Consider the following 20,223-nt stretch of genomic DNA (forward strand, 5'->3'; position numbering starts at 1 on the left):
CCTACTTAGGAGAAAGTGAGGACTGCAGATGCTGGAGACCAGAAAATTGTGATGCTGGAAAAGCGCAGCAGGCCAGGCAGCAGGAGAATCGACATTTCGGCATAAGCCCTTCTTCAGGAACCAACCTATCTACTTGCCTGGCCACTTTCAGGGAATTCTGGACTTGACCCCCAAGATCCCTCTGTACATCAATACTGTTCAAGGTTCTGCCATTAACTGTGTACTCTTCCTTAACATTTGATCTCCCAAAATGCAGCACTACACACTTACATGGATTTAACTCCATCTGCCATTTTTCTGCCCATATCTGCAATTGATCTATATATTGCTGTATCCTTTGACAACCTTCTACAATATATACAACTCCAATGACCGTTGTATCATCTGCAAACTTACTAACCCACCCAACTACATTTTCATCCAAGTCATTTATTTATGTACATATCATAAATAAACAGCAGAGGTCCCAGTACTGATTCCTGTGGAACACCAGTAGTCACGGACCTCCAGCCTGAAAAACAACCTTCCACCACTGCCCTCGGCCTTTTTTGGGCAAGCGTATTCTGAATAACATGCGGCCAAGTCGCTGTGGATCCCCTGAATATTAATCAGCTGGATGAGCATACCATGAGGGACCTTGTCGAAAGCCTTACTAAAATGCATGTAGACAACATCCACTGCTCTAACGTCATTGGTCACATTCGTTACCACCTCAAAATTCAATCAAATTAGTAAGACATGACCTGTCCTGCACAAGTGACGGTTCCAAATTAGGCCACGCTTTTCCAAATATGTATATCCCTAATGTCGCAATGCTGGTCTGTGTAGCTAGCCTTTGAGGGGTTGGACATGGTCCATAACAGATTAGTGGTTCTTTGCAGGATTTAAAAAGCGAGTGGTAGGCGTTAATGTCTTTTATTTCGGGTGTTGATTTGGTTGATTAAACATAGCTTTGGATAGCAATGGCTCTTTCAGTCACCAAGGAGGTTCTGGAGGTGGAAGAAGTGACCTTAGGGGTTTTACAAAAGGCAAATAAGACCAAGCTGTGGGAATTAGTAGACAAGCTGGAGTTGAAGTTACCTCCTAACATGAGGAAAGATGGGATGATTGCAGCAGTAGCTCAGCATTTAAATTTGCTGGAAACCCCACCATGATCTGTACAGATAGCTAAACTTCAATTGCAAATGAAGAAGCTTGAGTTAGAAGCGGAAATGAAACAGTTTGAGTTACAATTAAAATTAGAAGAGAAAAAAGAATGAAGGGCGTTAGCAGAAGAGAAAGAAAAAGAGAGAGTTTGAACTTCAGAATTGACACTGAGAAAGCCAGCTTAAAAGGATGGAGATGATGGCTGAAGGTAGGCTTAGTGAGGAACAGAGTAAGGATAAGCAAGCTCCTGGTAGTCAGAAGCCTAGTGAGAAACTGTTAAAGTATGTTCAAACATTGCGTAGATTAAATGAAAAGGATGTGTATGCCTTTTTCATCTCATTTGAAAAGGTGGCTAAACAAATGCAGTGGCCAGTGACCATGCAGGTTTTGTTGATCCAGACAAAACTTGTAGGTAGGGCTAGTGAGGTATTTGCATCACTATCAGAGGAGGTATCTAAGGTATATATGGAGGTGAAAAAGCTATCTTAAGCGCATATGAGTTTGTACCAGAAGCCGACAGACAATGTTTCAAGAATCTATGGAGGGACTCTGGTTAAACCTATACTGAGTTTGAAAGGATCAAACAAAGTAATTTTGATTGGTGGATAAGGGCATTAAAAATAGAACAAACTTATGATGCTCTTAGAGAGACAATTATTTTGGAGGAGTTCAAAAATTCACTGCCTGAAGTAATGTGAACTCGTGGAAAAGTAGAGAGTTATGGCACCACTGTGTCTCAGTGGTTAGCATTGCTGCCTCACAGCGCCAGGGTCCCGGCTTCAATTCCAGCCTCGGGCGATCGTCTGTGTGGAGTTTGCACATTCTGCCCGTGTCTGCGTGGGTTTCGTCCGGGTGCTCTGGTTTCCTCCCATAGTCCAAAAGATGTGCAGGTTATATGATTTGGCCATGCTAAATTGCCCCATAGTGTTAGGTGCATGAGTCAGAGGGAAATGGGTCTGGATGGGTTACTCTTTGAAGGGTCGGTGTGGACTGGTTGGGCTGAAGGGCCTGTTTCCACACTGTAGGGAATCTAATCTAAAAAAAAGGGAAGGTTGGCAGCTGAAGTGGTTGATGTTGATGAGTTGGTCCAGAATCAATTTTAGTCCATGAGGTATAGAAACTGGGGAAAAGAGAAATCCTCACATGGAACAAGAAAGGTGGATCTCGGTGAAGATCATAAGGATAGCTTACCACACGGTAAAAAGGAAACCTTTGAAGGGGACAAAGAAGTTAAAAAGCTGCAGTGTTTTCATTTAATAAAGTGGGCCACACAAAATCACAGTGCTGGTGGGCTAGGAAAAAAGCCACAGGTAGGAAAAAAGAATAAGCCTGGGAGTTTTGTTGGAATGGTAAGAGATAACATAGTGGAAGCTAGAATGCTGCATCACAGTGTAGAAGCTGATCAGAGGTTGGTAAAGGAGGGAGTGCCAGATCTGCTTAGAAAATATACATGCAAGGGTAAAGTTTATTTACATTGGTCAGGAATAGCAGGTAAAAAGGTTGCAATATTAAGGGACACAGGACCCTCTCAGTCTGTGATGGTGAACAATGAGGAGATATGTACTCCTGAGGGACTATTGCCAGAAAAGGGAACAGGAATTTATGATGAGACAAAAAGTGCTCAATTATGTAAAGTGAGGTTAGAGAGTCCAGAAAAGAGTGGAGAATTTGTGGTAGGAGTACTGGACAAACTCTCAGCGCCAGGCATACAATTTGTCCTTCGAATAATATTCACTGATTCACCTATAGGCACACCACCTACTGTAGTTGAAAAGCCAATGCAGACTCAGGCAACTGAAGCTCTGCAGGATTTTATCTTGGAACCTTCACCGATTGTGTAGTAACAAGGTCACAGAGTCACCAGTTATAGAGTCATAGTCATAGAAATGTACAGCATGGAAACAGACCCTTCGGTCCAACCCATCCATGCCAACCAGACATCCTAACCCAATCTAGTCCCACCTGCCAGCACCCGGCCCATATCCCTCCAAACCCTTCCTATTCATATACCCATCCAAATGCCTCTTAAATGTTGCAATTGTACCAATCTCCACCACATCCTCTGGCAGCTCATTCCATACACGTACCACCCTCTGCGTGAAAAAGTTGCCCCTTAGATCTCTTTTATATCTTTCCCCTCTCACCCTAAACCTATGCCCTCTAGTTCTGGACTCCCCGACCCCAGGGAAAAGACTTTGTCTATTTATTCTATCCATGCCCATCATAATTTTGTAAACCTCTGTAAGGTCACCCCTCAGCCTCCGACACTCCAGGGAAAGCAGCCCCAGCCTGTTTAGCCTCTCCCTGTAGCTCAGATCCTCCAACCCTGGCAACATCCTTGTAAATCTTTTCTGAACCCTTTCAAGTTTCAACAGTTGAAACAGGAGAGATCAAAAGATATAGATAAGTAAGCTGAACTGGCATTAGTAGAGACTATGTTTGATCAGATAGTTGAGACACAACAGGAGCAAATAGATAATCATGCAAATATCTTTAGCTCTGCTAAATTCATTGAGTTGCAGCAGAAAGATGAAAATAGTTGTATCAAAAGACATATAACAGAGATGGAATCTGAATGTATCCCTGAGTGGTATTACCTGAAAACTGATGTCTTAGTGAGTAAATGGAGGCCATCACATATTCAGTTAGATGAGAAATTCATCAAGTTGTCTTGCCAGTAGGGTATAGAAGGGAGGTGTTGCAAGTGGCGCATGAGCTACTACTTGGAGGTCATTTCAGAGTGAGGAAAACACAGGCTAAAATACAAAAACGTTTTTACTGGCCTGGACTGCACAAGGATGTAGTTGAATTTTGCCAGATGTCATGCATGTCAGGTAATTGGAAAACCACAGGCGGTAATAAAACCCGCACCTTCAATACCTATTCCAGCATTTGAGGATCATTTTCCAAGAGTCTTAATTGATTTTGTAGGTCCCCTAACTCACACAGAAAGTAGGAATCAGTATTTGTTAACAATAATGGATGTATCGATTAGATTTCCAGAGGCCATCCCATTGCCTAATATCACCACTAAAAGGACTGAAGAGGAATTATTCAAATTTTTTACTTGAAACGGATCAAGGGTCAAACTTCACATCCAAAGTATTCAGGGGAATTATGGACGGCTTTGGCATAAAACAATTCAAATCTACTGCATACCTAGAAAGGTGGCATCTAACACTAAAGACCATGTTTTTTTTTAGATTCGATTCCCTACAGTGTGGAAACAGACCCTTCGAACCATGAAGTCCACATTGACCTTCCAAAGAGTAACCCTCCCCTCTGATTAATGCATCTATTTTAGAATTGGCAATTTAGCATGGCCAATTCACCTGACCTGCACATCTTTGGACTGTGGGAGGAAACCAGAGTACTCAGAGGAAACCCATGCAGACATGGGGAGAATGTGCAAACTCCACACAGACAGTTGCCCAAGGCTGGAATCGAACCTGGGATCTTGATGCTGTGAGACAGCAGTGCTATCCACTGAGACAGTGTGCCACCAATGAGGGCTTATAGTCAGGATTATCCAGATGACTGGAATAGGGAGTTACGTTTGTGCTTTTTGTGATCAGAGATGCACCAAATGAATCGACCAAATTTGAATTAGTTTTTGAGCATGATGTGAGATGACCATTAAAATTGATTAAGGAGAAGTTGATAAGTCAGAATTCAGAGACCACACATTTGGACTATATGTCACATTTTAGAGAATGATTAAATAGAGCTGGAGAGTTGGCTTGACAGCATTTAAAAGTATCACAGTATACAATGAAACAGGAAGCAAACACAAAATCAAAATTGAAAGTCGGGAATAAGGTGTCAGTGTTACTTCCACTGATAGGTGAACCTTTAAAAGCAAGGTTTCGTGGACCTTATTAAATCAAGAGGAAATTGAGTGAGGTCAACGATTTGATAGGGACTGCAGACAGGAGGAAATCTCAACCTATTTAGATGGAGCCTGTCGTTACAGCCATTCAATTTGACAAATGTGCATGTGGTAGGTCGAGAAAATGTGACTGCTAACACATTGTTAAGACTCGAATGAGATGCAGAGGCATTCGATGGTGGGAGTGCCACAGACTGAATCCGAGTGTCGTTGTGCATGTTTGTGTGATTATAGTCAGTGAATGTATATGTGTGTTTTAGGATACTAACCACTATATTTGGGGTTTTCAAAAGTAAGGCCATCTTTGCTACACACACTGGGACATGGTTCACCCTCACTCTGCTCCCCACTCCGGGACACGGCTCACTCTCACTCTGCTCCACACTCTGGGACACGGCTCACTCTCGCTCTGCTCACCACTCCAGAAATCCCCTGACTTGGCAATGGGTTAGTCCCCTTCTAGTAGATCGTTGCTCCCTCTTGGTGTAGCTTGGTGTACCTGCAAATGCAAACTTTGGAGAATTGTGATTTGCCTCTGTAGGTATGTTCCCACCTCCATTTGGGAATCAGGGTGCCACCAGGTTTGTAGCAAAGTGCTGACTATTCCCTCCTTGCCTAGGTGTGTACAGTTATGGATATAATCTACCAAGATTGGTTAAAGCAAAGAAGGAACACAGACCTGTCCCACAGTTTGGAGTGAACATCAAGGGAGCACCCCATCTGAGACCCACAGTCTGTGCTCCTCTGCAGGGGTATCCCCCTGTAAGTGATGTATCTCACCCAGGTCTGGCATACCCGTCCTCATACCCCTTGTAACGAGGTGTTGCTGTGAGCCAATGGGACCAGAAAAGTGGGGTGTGAGTGGTGGCGGCATTTACTTGCGTGTTGCCCTTGGAAATTCTGTCAGCGGCTCCAGTGTGAGCTGAACATTTGATCACTGCTAGGCTGGACAGTTACTGTGAGGCCTCTAAGAGATTATGCAAAAAAGCTTTGTTACTAATTGGTTGCCCCATGGGGGTTAAAAGTCCCCTATCGTCCCATCATGGGCAACGCTGAAAGCATAGCGAAAGTCTGTATAAATATTGGCAGGTTTCCCTTCCTCCAAAGTGCAAACCCGAATGAGGGCAAACACTTCAGCCTTCTGTGCTGACAGTGGAGATTCAAACACTATGTGTTCAGCTATGTGTTGATGGGCGGCACGGTGGCACAGTGGTTAGCACTGCTGCCTCACAGCGCCAGAGACCCGGGTTCAATTCCTGCCTCAGTCAATTGTCTGTGTGGAGTTTGCACATTCTCCCTGTGTCTGCGTGGGTTCCCTCCGGTTTCCTCCCACAGTCCAAAAATGTGCAGTTTAGGCTAAATTGCCCGTAGTGTTAGGTGAAGAGAGGAATGGGTCTGGGTGGGTTGTTCTTTGGAGGGTCGGTGTGGACTTGTTGGACTGAAGGGCCTGTTTCAACACTGTAAGTAATCTATACTACTTCAGAATCTGTCGAATCATGTACCTGGAACATCGCTGACTTGTAGGTGAAACATCCACATAAACAATGAAGTCGGCATGTTCAAGTGGCAGGCCAGGTGTGAGCAGAGGTGGAAAGGTGATTCTGTAATAGGCAGTCATGGTCAGGAGAGGAGAGGTGCTGCAGGGGTTCTGTCAAGAATGTAGCAGGATTCAAGATGGTGCAGTGAGAGATGCTCAGTAGCAAATTGTTAAGTAGGGCTGTCTTGTATTTGTTCTAGTGTGCCTGGGTTAGATGTGGTGTCTGCCTCATAGCTGGGCAAGCTGCTACATATTGGATGACTGCCAATCCCTGCGGGAGGTCCAGAGTCCATAACTGATCATGGAGGGTCCACAAGAATAGACTGGGCGAGTAGATAAAACCTTCGGGCAGGCGGCTCCAAGTGTATGCAGGCCCTGGTAGATCAAAGCAAACAATATTGAGAAACCAGACGCAGTGAAATGGCAAGAAATGGGTGCTATTCGTCAACAATGGTAAAAATGCAGGCATCAGCAGGTAGGTTTGGGACAAGGGGGTGTCAGGGCACAACAATATTATTCATCTTCCTCAGGTCCTGACCTCGTCACCAGCCCTGTCAACCTGGTCTGGGGACTGGAAAGATTCGGGTGTTACAAAGTGACTTGTACGAGACCAGAATACCTTTTGCCAGGAAAGAGTTAATAAGGGTGTGGATTCTTTGTCCTGCCTCTGGCTTAATAGGATGCTGTGGGATTGAGGGCAGAGTCTGATTATCTTTTAATTCTATCTGTACCAGAGCACAAGGGGTATGGCCAACCTAGTGGATAGAGACAGGCCACAACCAGAGTTCAATTTCTCTGGTTGGGTCCACAGAGTATGTGTGGCGGGTCAGAGTGCTGATTTTCTGTTGTGGGGATTCCAGTATTTTCAATGGCCCCCTGTAAAGTGTAGCCACACTTGGTGTCTGCCCAGAGGCCAAATCGTGTCCTTGTACCCTAATCGTTTATGTAATGCTGCACTTAATTTTCACAAATCATTTTCCTGATCAGGTCATTTCTCGCACATGTTCTGAAATTGGGGGGGGGGGGGGGGGCTTCCCAGCCACATCAAGCAATTGTCCCATTATACCTCCCTGCTCTGATATGAGCAAATTTCCACCGGCTGTATGAGTACAGTGGGGTGAGAAAGTAACCGAGCCTGTCCTCTTTCCTTATTATGTATAAATTTCCACCGGCCATATCTGAATGAGGCAGCTCCCCAAAACTGAATCTGTCAGGTAGTGACGATCACTTCCCTGACCGAGGTCCCCGTCCCAACCTTTTTCCTACAGGAACAATATAGAGCAATACAATGTCACCCCACAGCAATTTAGAGCAATCGGACAAAACTGTTCCGACCTTAAATTCTGGCTTGGGGTGGTTCGTTTCATCTCTTCAAAGTACGTTCCACTGGCGAGGGTCAAAATGTCAGGCCGATCACAAGGAGTGGTCTGGGGTAAGATACCCAGGCGACCTTACCACTCTATTCCATTCAATTCAGACTTTTGGGCCACTTACTCAGCCCAGAGAGACATTCCATATGTTGAGGTCCGAGTCACAGCACCACATGTTGACTCTTCACTCCGGACGACAAAAGTTTCAGTTCAAAGGTAAACACTTTATTACTGAACAGCCAGCGAGAGATTCTGTATGATATAAAGGAGTCTTGCAGCCTTCTTGTGATGACACCCCTCAATGAATCTCTGAACATTACACGCAAGCAGTATTTTTATATCTTGTCAGGTGTGATTGCTATGAAAACAGGTACAGTAAAAACAAGTACTGTATTTCTCAACCTTACAACCTTATTGGGAAAGTGTTTGGGAGCAGAATAAGTAGTGAGGTTTTTTCTCAAGAGGCATTGGTGAGTAGCAGGTTAGGAAAAGATACAGGTGAGGTCAGATAAAGTCTTTTTAAGCTTTCCTGTTTAGCTGGAGAGCAGTTGAGACAGCAGTTAGGAAAGTGGCATGCTCCTACAGGATGTGGGAGGTCAGGGAGATTTCCTTAGTCCCTGACAATTACACCTATGGGAAGTGCAATAACTGCAGCTTCTCGGAGGCCATGTTAGGGAGATGGATGCACTCAGGATTATCCGAGATTGAATTGAATTGAATTGAATTTATACTCATGTGTCCTGAGACACAGTGAAAAGCTTTGTCTTGTGAGCAATAGAGGCAGATCACTGAGTTAAGTAGCATAGATAAGTAAATAATAGGTAAACACAGGCAAAAACCAAGACACAGGTACGGGTGAATGTTAAGAGTTTGTGTGCCCATTCAATATTCTTAAAACAGTAGGGTAGAAACTGTTGCAAAATCGGCTGGTGCGTGTGTTCAGGCTTCTGTACACCTCCGCGATGGTAGAGGTTGTAGAAAAACATTACCAGGGTGGGTTGGATCTTTGTGAATGCTGGTTGCCTTTCCTTGACAGCGGGCCTGGTTGATGGATTCTATAGATGGGAGGTTGGCCTTTGTGATTGCCCGGGCCGAGTTCACCACTCTTCGTAACCGTCTCTGATCTTGAATGGTACAGTTGCCATACCAGGTAGTGATACATCCAGACAGTATGCGCACCTATAAAAGTCAACAAGGGTATTCACCGTCATGCCAAATTTCTTCAGCTGCCTGAGGAAGAAGAGACGTTGTTGGACCTTTGTAACGAGTGCATCCACATGAAGAATCCAACAAAGCTTGTTGTGGATGATCACTCCCAGGAGCTTGACACTCTCCACTCTCCACTCGTACCACCTCTGTGCTGTTAATGTGTAGGGAGGGTATGAGTAACATCCTGCTGAAAGTCAATAATGAGTTCCTTGGTTTTGCTGTCATTGAGAGCTGGATTATAGAGAGTGGTGAACTTGGCCTGGACATTCACAAACCCCTTTCGGGTTCTCCTTTATTCTATTTGCTAAAGACTGCTCGTGTCCTCTCTTTGCTCTTCTTAACTCTCTCTTTAAATCCTTCCTAGCTGATCTGTAACTCTCCATCACTTCATCTGAACCATCTTGCCTCATCAACACGTAAGCCCCCTTCTTCTGCTCAACAAGAGATGTAATTTCTGTAGTAAACCACGGTTCCCTTACCCTATTGCTTCCTCCCTGCCTGACAGGGACATACCTATCAAGGACACGCAATATCTGTTCCTGAAACCAGCTCCACATTTCCATTGTCTGTATCCCCTGCATTTTGCTACCCCATTCTATGCATCCTAATTCTTGCCTAATCACATTATAATTGCCCTTGCCCCATCGTTAACTCTTGACCTGTGGCATGCACCTATCCCTTTCCATCACTAAACTAATCATAACTGAACTATGGTCACTCTCTCCAAAGTGCTCACCTACAACTCAATCAAACACCTGGCCTGGTTCATTACCAAGCACCAGATCCAGTGTGGCCTTCCCTCTTGTCAGCCCTTCGACAAACTGTACACATTGGACAAAAACTGATCCATCTGACGTACTAGAGTTATAGATTTCCAGTCAATGTTGGAGAAATTAAAGTCCCCCATAATGACCACCCTGTTGCTTTCACTCCTACCCCAGAATAATTTTGCTAATCCTCTCATCCACATCCTTGGAACTCTGCAGAGGCCTATAAAAAACTCCAAGCTGTGTGACCTTTCCTCTCCTGTTTCTAACCTCAGCCCACACTTCCTCAGTAGACAAGTCCTTGTCAAAAGTTCTTTCAGCCACCATTATACTATCCTTGACTAGCAAGGCCATGCCTCCCCATCTTTTACTGCCTTGCTTGTTCTAATGAAAGATCTAAACCCTGGAACCTGCAACATCCATTCCTCACCCTGCTCTATCCATGTCTCCGAAATGGCCACAACATCGAAGTCCCACGTACCTATCCGTGCTGCAATCTCACCTACCTTATTTTGGATACTTATGGCATTGAAGCAGACACACTTCAAACCAGCTCGCTGTCTGCCAGCACATTCCTGTGACCGTGAAATCCTGTCCCTGTCCTTCCTACTCTCATCCTCTTGTGCACTGCAACTACACCTCCGGTTCCCACTCCCCTGCTGAGCTAGTTTAAACCCACTCGAATAGCACCAGCAAATTTCCCACCCAGAATATTAGTACCCCTCTGGTTCAAGTGAAGACTGTCCTGTTTGTACAAGTTCCACCTTCCCCAGAATGAGCCCCAATTATCCAAGAACTTGAAACCTTCCCTCCTGCACCATCCTTGCAGCCACATGTTCAGCTGATATCTCTCCCTATTCCTTGCCTCACTATCACGTGGCACGGGTAACAAACCAGAGATAACAACTCTGTTTGTTGTAGCTCTCAGCTTCCACCCTGGCTTCCTGAAATCCTGCCTTACATCCCTATCCCTCTTTCTACCTGTGTCGTTGGTACCTACGTGGACAAGGACTTGAGGCTGGTCACCCTCTCTCTTCAGGACGATCTGAGACATCACAGACCCTGGCACCTGGGTGGTAACACACCAACCGTGAATCTCGTTCGCTCCCAACAAACCTATCTGAGCCTCTAACTATTGAGTTCCCAATGACTAACACTCTCCTCCTTTCTCTCCTTCCCTTCTGTGCAACAGGGATTGGCTCTGTGCCAGAGACCTGGGCCCCACTGCATACCCCTGGTAAGTCATCCCCCTCAACAGTATCCAAAACGGTATACATGTTTTTCCGGGGTACGACCACAGGGGATCCCTCCACTGACTGTTTTTCCCCTGACGCACAATCACTCTTGCATCTATTTCAATGCAAGAGGGCTGACAGGTAAGGTCGATGAACTCAGGGCGTGGATACCTCTGTGGGACTGGGATATTATAGCCATTACAGAAACATGGCTAAGGGAGTGACAGGACTGTCAGCTGAATGTGCCAGGATACAGGAACTTTGAGGGGAACAGAGTTAGAGGAAAGGGGGAGGTGTTGCATTTGTGACTAAGCATCATAGAAGTAGTCAGAGATGAAATAACTGAGGAATCATTCAGTGAAGCTTTGTGGGTGGAGCTAAGAAAAGAGAAGAGGATTGTGATGTTATTGGGTTTGTACCATAGACCCCCAAATAGCCAACGGGAATGAGAGGCACAAATATGCAGAGAGAGTAGAGAGACTAGCAGGAGCAACAGAGTTTGCACAGTAGGGAATTTTAAAATGGGGCCGAGTCTGTTTCTCTTCAGTTCTGTTTTTTCAACACCAAGACAAGCAACAATATAGTTCACTCTGCTGCTTGGCAATTTTTAATGAGCACATTTATTATTAACAAATTGAAATTGTAATACAGGAAATAACCAGCTGTGCCGTTGGTTCCATTGTTACTAAGATGGTGCTTTCTTTAAGATACAGAGAAGGCTGTGAGAGCCAACGATTCTCGATTGAGAGCTGAGGGCTATTGGCTATAATGGATGGCAGCTAGCTCTGGGGTCTTTGTCCAACTGCTCCCTTCTTTTATATCCCTTTTAATACATCAACATTTCTTACAATACAATTGGTCCTATTTTGTCAAAACCATCAGACAAACACTTAAGAGGTTTTTGGTATCTAAGTACCTGTTTCAAACTGATTGGATAAATTCAAAATCCTATTGTCCTGGTAGAACAGTTACTTCTTGGTCTGTGAATTGACCAGCTTTTCAATACAAATGTTTCAATCCAAGTGCCTTCTGTGTACTTGCAAACATTCAAGCTGCTGCTCTTAGACATCCATTTTAAATTTCTCTGCATAGGAAATGCACATAATCATTTTAAGGGACCAAACAATGCTCTCCCCCAAGCACATCACAAATACCAAATTCTAACTTGCTGCTTTCCAATCAAAAAGTACTCTGCCAAACTTATTGGTCCCTCTCACAATCTTATAAACTTCTGTTAGGTCACCTCTCACCATCCTACACGCTATCTGTATACTGGATTCAAAAACAGGCATTTAAAAATAAGCACTGCAAATTTCAAACAATGTTAAAAGCGACAGGTAAACAACACTGAGACCAAAGCTTCCTACTGTTATTGTTATTCTCCATATTACAGCACACTACAATGTTAAACTCTTACCAATGTCAATCAGAAATCAACTATCTGAATTTGTTTGCCTAAATGACATGATGAAATATATAACAAAAAAGTATCTCTGGACAGATTCATATAAAAAGGGGAAGGGTTGGTTCATAAGTTTGCCAATGACGCAGAGGTTGGTGGACTACACCTCCTTCTACCCTGCCTCCTCTAAAAATGCTATCCATTATTCCCAATTCCTTTGCCCCATCACATCTGCTCCCAGGAGGAGCAATTCCACCATAGAACATTCTAGACAGCCTCCTTCTTCAATGACTGCAATTTCCCCTCCCATGTGCTCCATGATGTCCTCCAGCACATTTCCTCCACTTCCTTCGCCTATACCCTTGAACCCCATCCCTCCAATCCCAACAAGGACAGAACCCTCCTGGCCCTCACCTTTCACTCCACCAACCTCCAGATACAATTGCATCATCCTCTGCCACTTCTGCCACCTACAAATGGACCCCACTACCAGAGATGCATTTCCCTCCCCACCCATATCAGCATTCCGGAGACCCATTCCTTCCACGACTCCGTCAGGTCCACGCTCCCCAACAACCCACCGTCCTCTCCCAGCACCTTCCCCTGCCACCACAGGAACCTCAAAACCTGCACCCACACCTCCCCCCTCACCCCCATTCAAGGCCCCAAAAGAGCCTTCCACATCCATCAAAGTTTCACCTGCACTTCCACATGTCGTTTACTGTGTCTGTTGCTCCCGATACAGTCTCCTCTACATTGGGGAGACAGGACCCTACTCACAGAGCACTTCAGAGAACATCTCCAGGACACCAACCAACCCCAACGTCCCGTGGCTGAACACTTCAACTCCCGTGGCTGAACACTTCAACTCCCCCTCCCCTCCACTCTGCCAAGGACATGCAGGTGCTGGGCCTTTTCCATCGCCAAATCCTAACCACCCGATGCCTGAAGGAAGAAAGCCTCATCTGCCGCCTCGGGACCCTTCAACCACATACCATCAATGTGGATTTCCCCAGTTTCCTCATTTCGCCTCCCCATACCTTACCCCAGATCCAACCTTCCAACTCGCCACCGACCTCATGACCTGTGCTACCTATTTTCCTTTTCACCTGTCTGCTCCACCCTCCTCTCTGACCTATCATCTTCTCCCCCACTTTCATCTGTCTATCTCACTGTCAACTATCTTCCCTGTAACCCCACACCCTCCCATTTCTCTGTCCACCCCCTCGGCTCACAAACTTCATTCCTGATGAAGGGCTTTTGCCTGAAACGTCAATTCTCCTGCTCCTCGGATGCTGCCTGACCTGTTGTGGTTTTCCAGCACCGCACTCTCAACTCTTCATGGTACATTACCCATCAGGTCTGATTCTGTGGACATGATGATTTCAGACGATTTTTTAAACAGCCAAAATAAAAGCAACAATGGAACAGGGAATAATGTTCAAAACCTGAATGAAAGGATCGCTACCTGAATGTGTGTGGTATTCTCAAAAGAAATTGAGGAATTCACTGCATACATTGAGGGAAATGGATATGATCCAATAACATTAGAGAGACATGTCAGCAGAGTGACCAATATTAAGAATAGAATATCAGGAACATTTTGCATTGAGCAGTGTTGAGCAAAAATGAAATGGTTTTGGGGGGGGAAGATCTCCAAATAAGAAATGATATCTCTTTGATTATTACAGAGGATCTGACATCAAATGATCAAGGTATTGGCTTAACCTTATTGTTTTCGTCTACAAAGCGACAAGTAAGTCGAGATGGGGAGACGTTCCCACTGTGAGGCGGAGTTGGTCTTACCAGACTTAATGGACTTAAGGGCCATGTGATGTTGATATTTATGACTGTCACATTCAAAAATCTATATCCTCCGTACCATTCGATAATTGACATTCTCCAGAATGTTCTATAACTGGCATCGCCTGGAACATTCCATGACCAACATTATTTGTGAGTGGCTGGTTGTCAGTTAATTGAACAAAAGCTAAGATATCGAGGGAAGACATCCCATTCCAGTCAGGGGGAGACACTGTTTGGAACTTCCCTCAGACAGTTAAAGATATGAATGCATTTTCCTGCACTTACATTTCTTCACGACAGAGATTTGACCATAATTTCCACTAAATAGCAGAAACTTCCAAGCTACTTGTCTTCAAGGAACTGGGAGAGAATCTTTCAGAATGGCAATGTTTTTACCCTTCATGTTAGGGGGGAACTGTAAATAAGTGACCTGCTTCTGCAATCATGCAATTGAGTGTGTGGGAATGTTCTCGAAATCAGAATTTGCTTATCTGACTGCAATGTCTATCTTTTTAACAGTCTTATTTCTAACTAATACTATGAATCACTGTAAAATAATGCAACTACTCTCCTTTTCTAGTCCTCTTTTCGATGTAAGAGTTGTGCCTAGGTATTTTATATCTCAGATGGTTCCATGCAGGAATGACATTGTAAACTTTTCATTGTACTCCTGTACTGGTGTATTTGGAGTACATGTGACAATAAAGGATTTTCTAATAAAGGACATTCTAATTTTAACAAGCTGTAAAGGTTGAATGGCTTCCTCCTGTCCCTTTGTAACAAGCTTGAGACATTAAATGACACAGAAAACTCTGGATCCTATGAGCCCTTCTTAAATGGTACTTTACGGAGATCCATCCCTTTTCAATTACAGAAACTCAAGCAAGGCTATGTACTGCAGATGTCCTCTCAGTGAGACCTCATGCAGCTACATTAACGGTCAACCCCTTTGCAAAATGTACCAACATTCTGGCTTTACACCTCTTCAAGTGGTAGTAGGCTAGAGTGAGCTAAATGGTCAACTCCTATCCTTTTGTAGCAGTCACATGGGGACCGGATTGCTGCCCCTGTTCCTGAGCAGTTTCAATTCTTTGAACGATATCTCAAAGTTCTGAAAGCATTTAACTACAGGATTAAAAATAGGAGCTCCATTACCTTATGAGCAATAAATATTGTTATCCTGGTTTGTGGTCGCTAGAAATTTCCCCAGCCGCCATTTTCTGTAGCTGGTCTGTCACTTTAGGAGTAGTGTTCTGGCACTACTCCTACATATAAGGAAGAATGATTAAAAGATTTATGGTCTATGCCTCAGCATTATTATTCATTCCATTTGGACCGAGTAAATGTTCCCTTTTATTGTGATATGAAAAGTGAGGTAAGAAAGGGGTTAATTGAATCTGTTTGGTTCGGTAACTGTAATTAACATCAGTCTCTATGGATTCTAATTAACCTACTGGAGGTTTTGCAACTTTGAATGATAAATGGGCCCTGGCAATGTGTTATCTATAGTATGTACTGAGCAGCTACAGGATGTGAGGGGGAGGAGAGATCAGAATCTGAAAATGTGAGCCTGGAATGTTCCAATAATGGATAAGAATCTAGAAACAATAGAGTGCAGTGTTATAACAATGGATCGGAGTTTATCTGGACATGTTTGGTACCTTTCTACATATTATGATAGAATGCCATTATTACGGCGGATCGAATATGCTCTTACGATTATTCAATATTTTTATTATCCTCTCCTGGCTATCATTGGTGTCCCTGGTAAGTCTTACTATTCATTTATTTCTGTAACATATATGACTGTAATACTGTTCTTTTCATGCACTCTGCACTGCATGCCACTGTTATAGTTCCTTCTGAGAGCCTGAATCCAGATATTCAGTCCACAAACCACTATGAACTGCATCATTGAACTTGTTCATTCAGTCTCTGATTCTGAGAGTGTCCCGTCTAGGTCTCTATGTTGACCTAGGAGAAAGTGAGGACTGCAGATGCTGGAGATCAGAGCTGAAAATGTGTTGCTGGAAAAGCACAGCAGGTCAGGCAGCATTCAAGGAACAGGAGAATCGACGTTTCGGGCATAAGCCCTTCTTCAGGAAGGGCTGAAGAAGGGCTTATGCCCGAAACGTCGATTCTCCTGTTCCTTGGATGCTGCCTGACCTGCTGCGCTTTTCCAGCAACACATTTTCAGCTCTATGTTGACCTACTCAGTTTCAGCTGGGAAACTCAGTTTAATTGTATCACTGCCCTTCTTATTTAAATATTGAGAGCATGAAGGTTACTGCCTTCTGTCCTGGTTACAAACTCCATTCCCTTCCCTAGCCAATGACTGAAGCTGAAACAGATGAGTCACAACTATAGTGATCCCTTGGCCATACCCTGACCATTTCTACTTTTATTAATTAACATATCTAGATATACTTCATGGGCTCATTCCATCTGCTACTTCAGCCTTGAACTGTGACATACAGTCTTGTATGCCAATGATCTGACACTTCCAATTTCAGACTGGCATAAGAAACTCTGAGTCAATACTCCACGGTATGTCTCCAACCTCACACCAAAATTCCATCTACTCAAGTATAGTAGCAATATACTGCCAAGGTTTGCAAAGCTCCCCATGCGGGCAGATTGTCCAGTTTCCTGAGCAGCACACAAGCATAGTCTGCAAAACTGTCCATGATGGGCTGTCATCTTGTCTCAGATTTTAGTATCTGGGCTGGTTCTCTGCAGCAGATTCAGAATTTGATGTAATGCACCATTTCAACTGATCTGGTAATGCCTCTATTCCATGTTCTTGTGATTTGGACCCTTTAATATGACAGTCCTCCAGTAAGTCTCACTTCATGGTCTTTTTGTCCCCAGTGTTTCCACAACATGTCCTCAGTTAATTGTTTGTTTGCAACTTAACGTGAATCTTTCTGTACCTCTGTGTCTTTCCCTAGCCTTGGCTTTTAGGTTATCTTGTACCACCAACAAACCCACTTCAAAACATTCTGTGTGTCCTGACAGCAAAAGAGCCACTGTGAACATCAGGGAGCAGACAATCAGGGAGATGTTGTAACACTTCCAATGTCTGAATGGTTCAAAGTGGACCCTCCAGTACACACTGTACCACTTAGTCCTGAAATCTGTCCCCATTTGAGTAACATATTGCTTTCCATTCTTCCTGAAAATAATAGACAGGTTATATTTCAGGTTTAGTGGTGCTGGAAGAGCACAGCAGTTCAGGCAGCATCCGAGGAGCAGTAAAATCGACGTTCCAGGCAAAAGCCCTTCATCAGGAATAAAGGCAGGGAGCCTGAAGAGTGGAGAGGTAAGTGAGAGGAGGGTGAGGGTGGGGAGAAAGTAGCATAGAGTACAATAGGTGAGTGGGGGAGGGGATGAAGGTGATAGATCGGGGGCGGGGGAAGGGTAGGGTGGATAGGTGGAAAAGAAGATAGGCAGGTAGGACAACTCATGGGGACAGTGCTGAGCTGGAAGTTTGGAACTGGGGTGAGGTGGGGGAAGGGGAAATGAGGAAACTGTTGAAGTCCACATTGATGCCCTGGGGTTGAAGTGTTCCGAGGCGGAAGATGAGGCGTTCTTCCTCCAGGCGTCTGGTGGTGAGGGAGCGGCGATGAAGGAGGCCCAGGACCTCCATGTCCTTGGCAGAGGGGAGGGGGAGTTGAAATGTTGGGCCACAGGGCGGTGTAGTTGATTGGTGCGGGTGTTCCAGAGATGTTCCTTATAGCGCTCTGCTAGTAGGCGTCCAGTCTTCCCAATGTAGAGGATACCGTATTGAGAGCAACGGATACAATAAATGATATTAGTGGATGTGCAGGTAAAACTTTGATGGATGTGGAAGGCTCCTTTAGGGCCTTGGATGGAGATGAGGGAGGAGGTGTGGGCGCAGGTTTTGCTGTTCCTGCGGTGGCAGGGGAAGGTTCCAGGATGGGAGGGTGGTTTATAGGGGGGCGTGGACCTGACCAGGTAGTCACGGAGGAAGCGGTCTTTGCGGAAGGTGGAAAGGGGTGGGGAGGGAAATACATCCCGAGTGAGGGTCGTGTGAGGGAACCTTGGTTGACGAGGGAGGTTGAATGTCTTGTAAAGAGGAAGAAGAAGGCTTACATAAGATTGAGGAAACAAGGTTCAGACAGAGTATTGGAGGGATACAGGATAGCCAGAAGGGAGCTGAAGAAAGGGATTAGGAGAGCTAAGAGAGGGCATGAAAAATCTTTGGCGGATAGGATCAAGGATAACCCCAAGGCATTTTATGCGTATGTGAGAAACATGAGAATGACGAGAACGAGGGTAGGTCCGATCAAGGACAGTAGTGGGAGACTGTGTGTTGAGTCGGAAGAGAAAGGAGAGGTCTTGAATTCTTCAGTATTCACAAACGAGAGGGACCGTATTGTTGAAGAGGAAAGTGTGAAATGGACTGGTAAGCTAGAAGAGATACTTGTTAGGACATTTTGAACAACTTGAGGATAGACAAGTCCCCCGGGCCTGACGGGATATATCCTAGGATTAAGTGGGAAGCAAGAGAGGAAATTGCAGAACCATTGGCAATGATCTTTTCGTCTTCACTGTCAACGGGGGTGGTACCAGGGGACTGGAGAGTGGCGAATGTTGTGCCCCTGTTCAAAAAAGGGAATAGGGATAACCCAGGGAATTACAGGCCAGTTAGTCTTACTTCGGTGGTAGGCAAAGTAATGGAAAGGGTACTGAGTATTTATAGGATTTATGAGTATCTGGAAAGACACTGCTTGATTAGGGACAGCCAGCATGGATTTGTGAGGGGTAGGTCTTGCCTTACAAGTCTTATTGAATTCTTTGAGGAGGTGACCAAGCATGTGCATGAGGGTAGAGCAGTGGATGTAGTGTACATGGATTTTGCTGCTTGTTGGATGCTGCCTGAATTTTGCTGCTCATCGGATGCTGCCTGAATTGCTGTGCTCTTCCAGCACCACTGATCCAGAATCTGGTTTCCAGCATCTGCAGTCATTGTTTTTACCTCATGGATTTTAGTAAGGCATTTGATAAGGTTCCCCATGGTAGGCTTATGGGGAAAGTCAGGAGGCATGGGATAGAGGGAAATTTGGCCAGTTGGATAGAAAACTGGCTAACCGGTCGAAGTCAGAGAGTGGTGGTAGATGGTAAATATTCAGCCTGGAGCCCAGTTACAAGTAGAGTTCCGCAGGGATCAGTTCTGGGTCCTCTGCTGTTTGTAATTTTTATTAATGACTTGGAAGAGAGAGTCGAAGGGTGGGTCAGTAAATTTGCAGATGATACGAAGATTGGTGGAGTTGTGGATAGTGAGGAGGGCTGTTGTCGGCTGCAAAGGGACTTAGATATGATGCAGAGCTGGGCTGAGGAGTGGCAGATGGTGTTCAACCCTGTCAAGTGTGGGGTTGTCCATTTTGGAAGGACAAATAAGAATGCGGAATACAGGATAAACGGTAGGGTTCTTAGTAAGGTGGAGGAGCAGAGGGATCTTGGGTTCTATGTTCATAGATCTTTGAAAGTTGCCACTGAGGTGGATAGAGCTTGTAAGAAGGCCTATGGTGTATTAGCGTTCATTAGCAGAGGGATTGAATTCAAGAGTCGTGGGGTGATGTTGCAGCTGTACAGGACCTTGGTTCGGCCACATTTGGAGTACTGTGTGCAGTTCTGGTCGCCTCACTTTAGGAAAGATGTGGAAGCTTTGGAGAGGGTGCAGAGAAGACTTACCAGGATGTTGCCTGGAATGGAGAATAGGTTGTACGAGGATAGGTTGAGAGTGCTAGGCCTTTTCTCATTGGAACGGCGAAGGATGAGGGGTGACTTGATAGAGGTTTATAAGATGATCAGAGGAATAGATAGAGTAGACAGTCA

General features: G+C 44.8%; 1 protein-coding gene across 2 annotated transcripts in view; it reads left to right on the plus strand.

The window, feature by feature from the left end:
- The first annotated feature begins 15,947 nt into the window (after nucleotides 1–15,947).
- The window catches only part of LOC148146275 (putative G protein-coupled receptor 139), a 37,509-nt gene continuing 33,233 nt past the window's right edge, over nucleotides 15,948–20,223 (plus strand). The window contains exons 1-2 of one of the 2 annotated variants that reach the window (XR_015760752.1): nucleotides 16,037–16,128; nucleotides 17,566–17,683. Coding sequence is in view for 1 of the 2 variants with exons in the window: in XM_087998608.1 (XP_087854734.1) it covers nucleotides 15,948–16,128 (181 nt within the window). In the remaining variant the exon portion in view is untranslated. Of the gene's footprint in view, nucleotides 16,129–17,565; nucleotides 17,684–20,223 lie in introns of both variants that reach the window. The other variant, XM_087998608.1, reaches the window with a different exon arrangement.

This window comes from Chiloscyllium plagiosum, unplaced genomic scaffold, assembly GCF_037043375.1.
Source record: "Chiloscyllium plagiosum isolate Xiang-an unplaced genomic scaffold, Cpla_swu_hap1 HiC_scaffold_21, whole genome shotgun sequence".
Classification (NCBI taxonomy): domain Eukaryota; kingdom Metazoa; phylum Chordata; class Chondrichthyes; order Orectolobiformes; family Hemiscylliidae; genus Chiloscyllium; species Chiloscyllium plagiosum.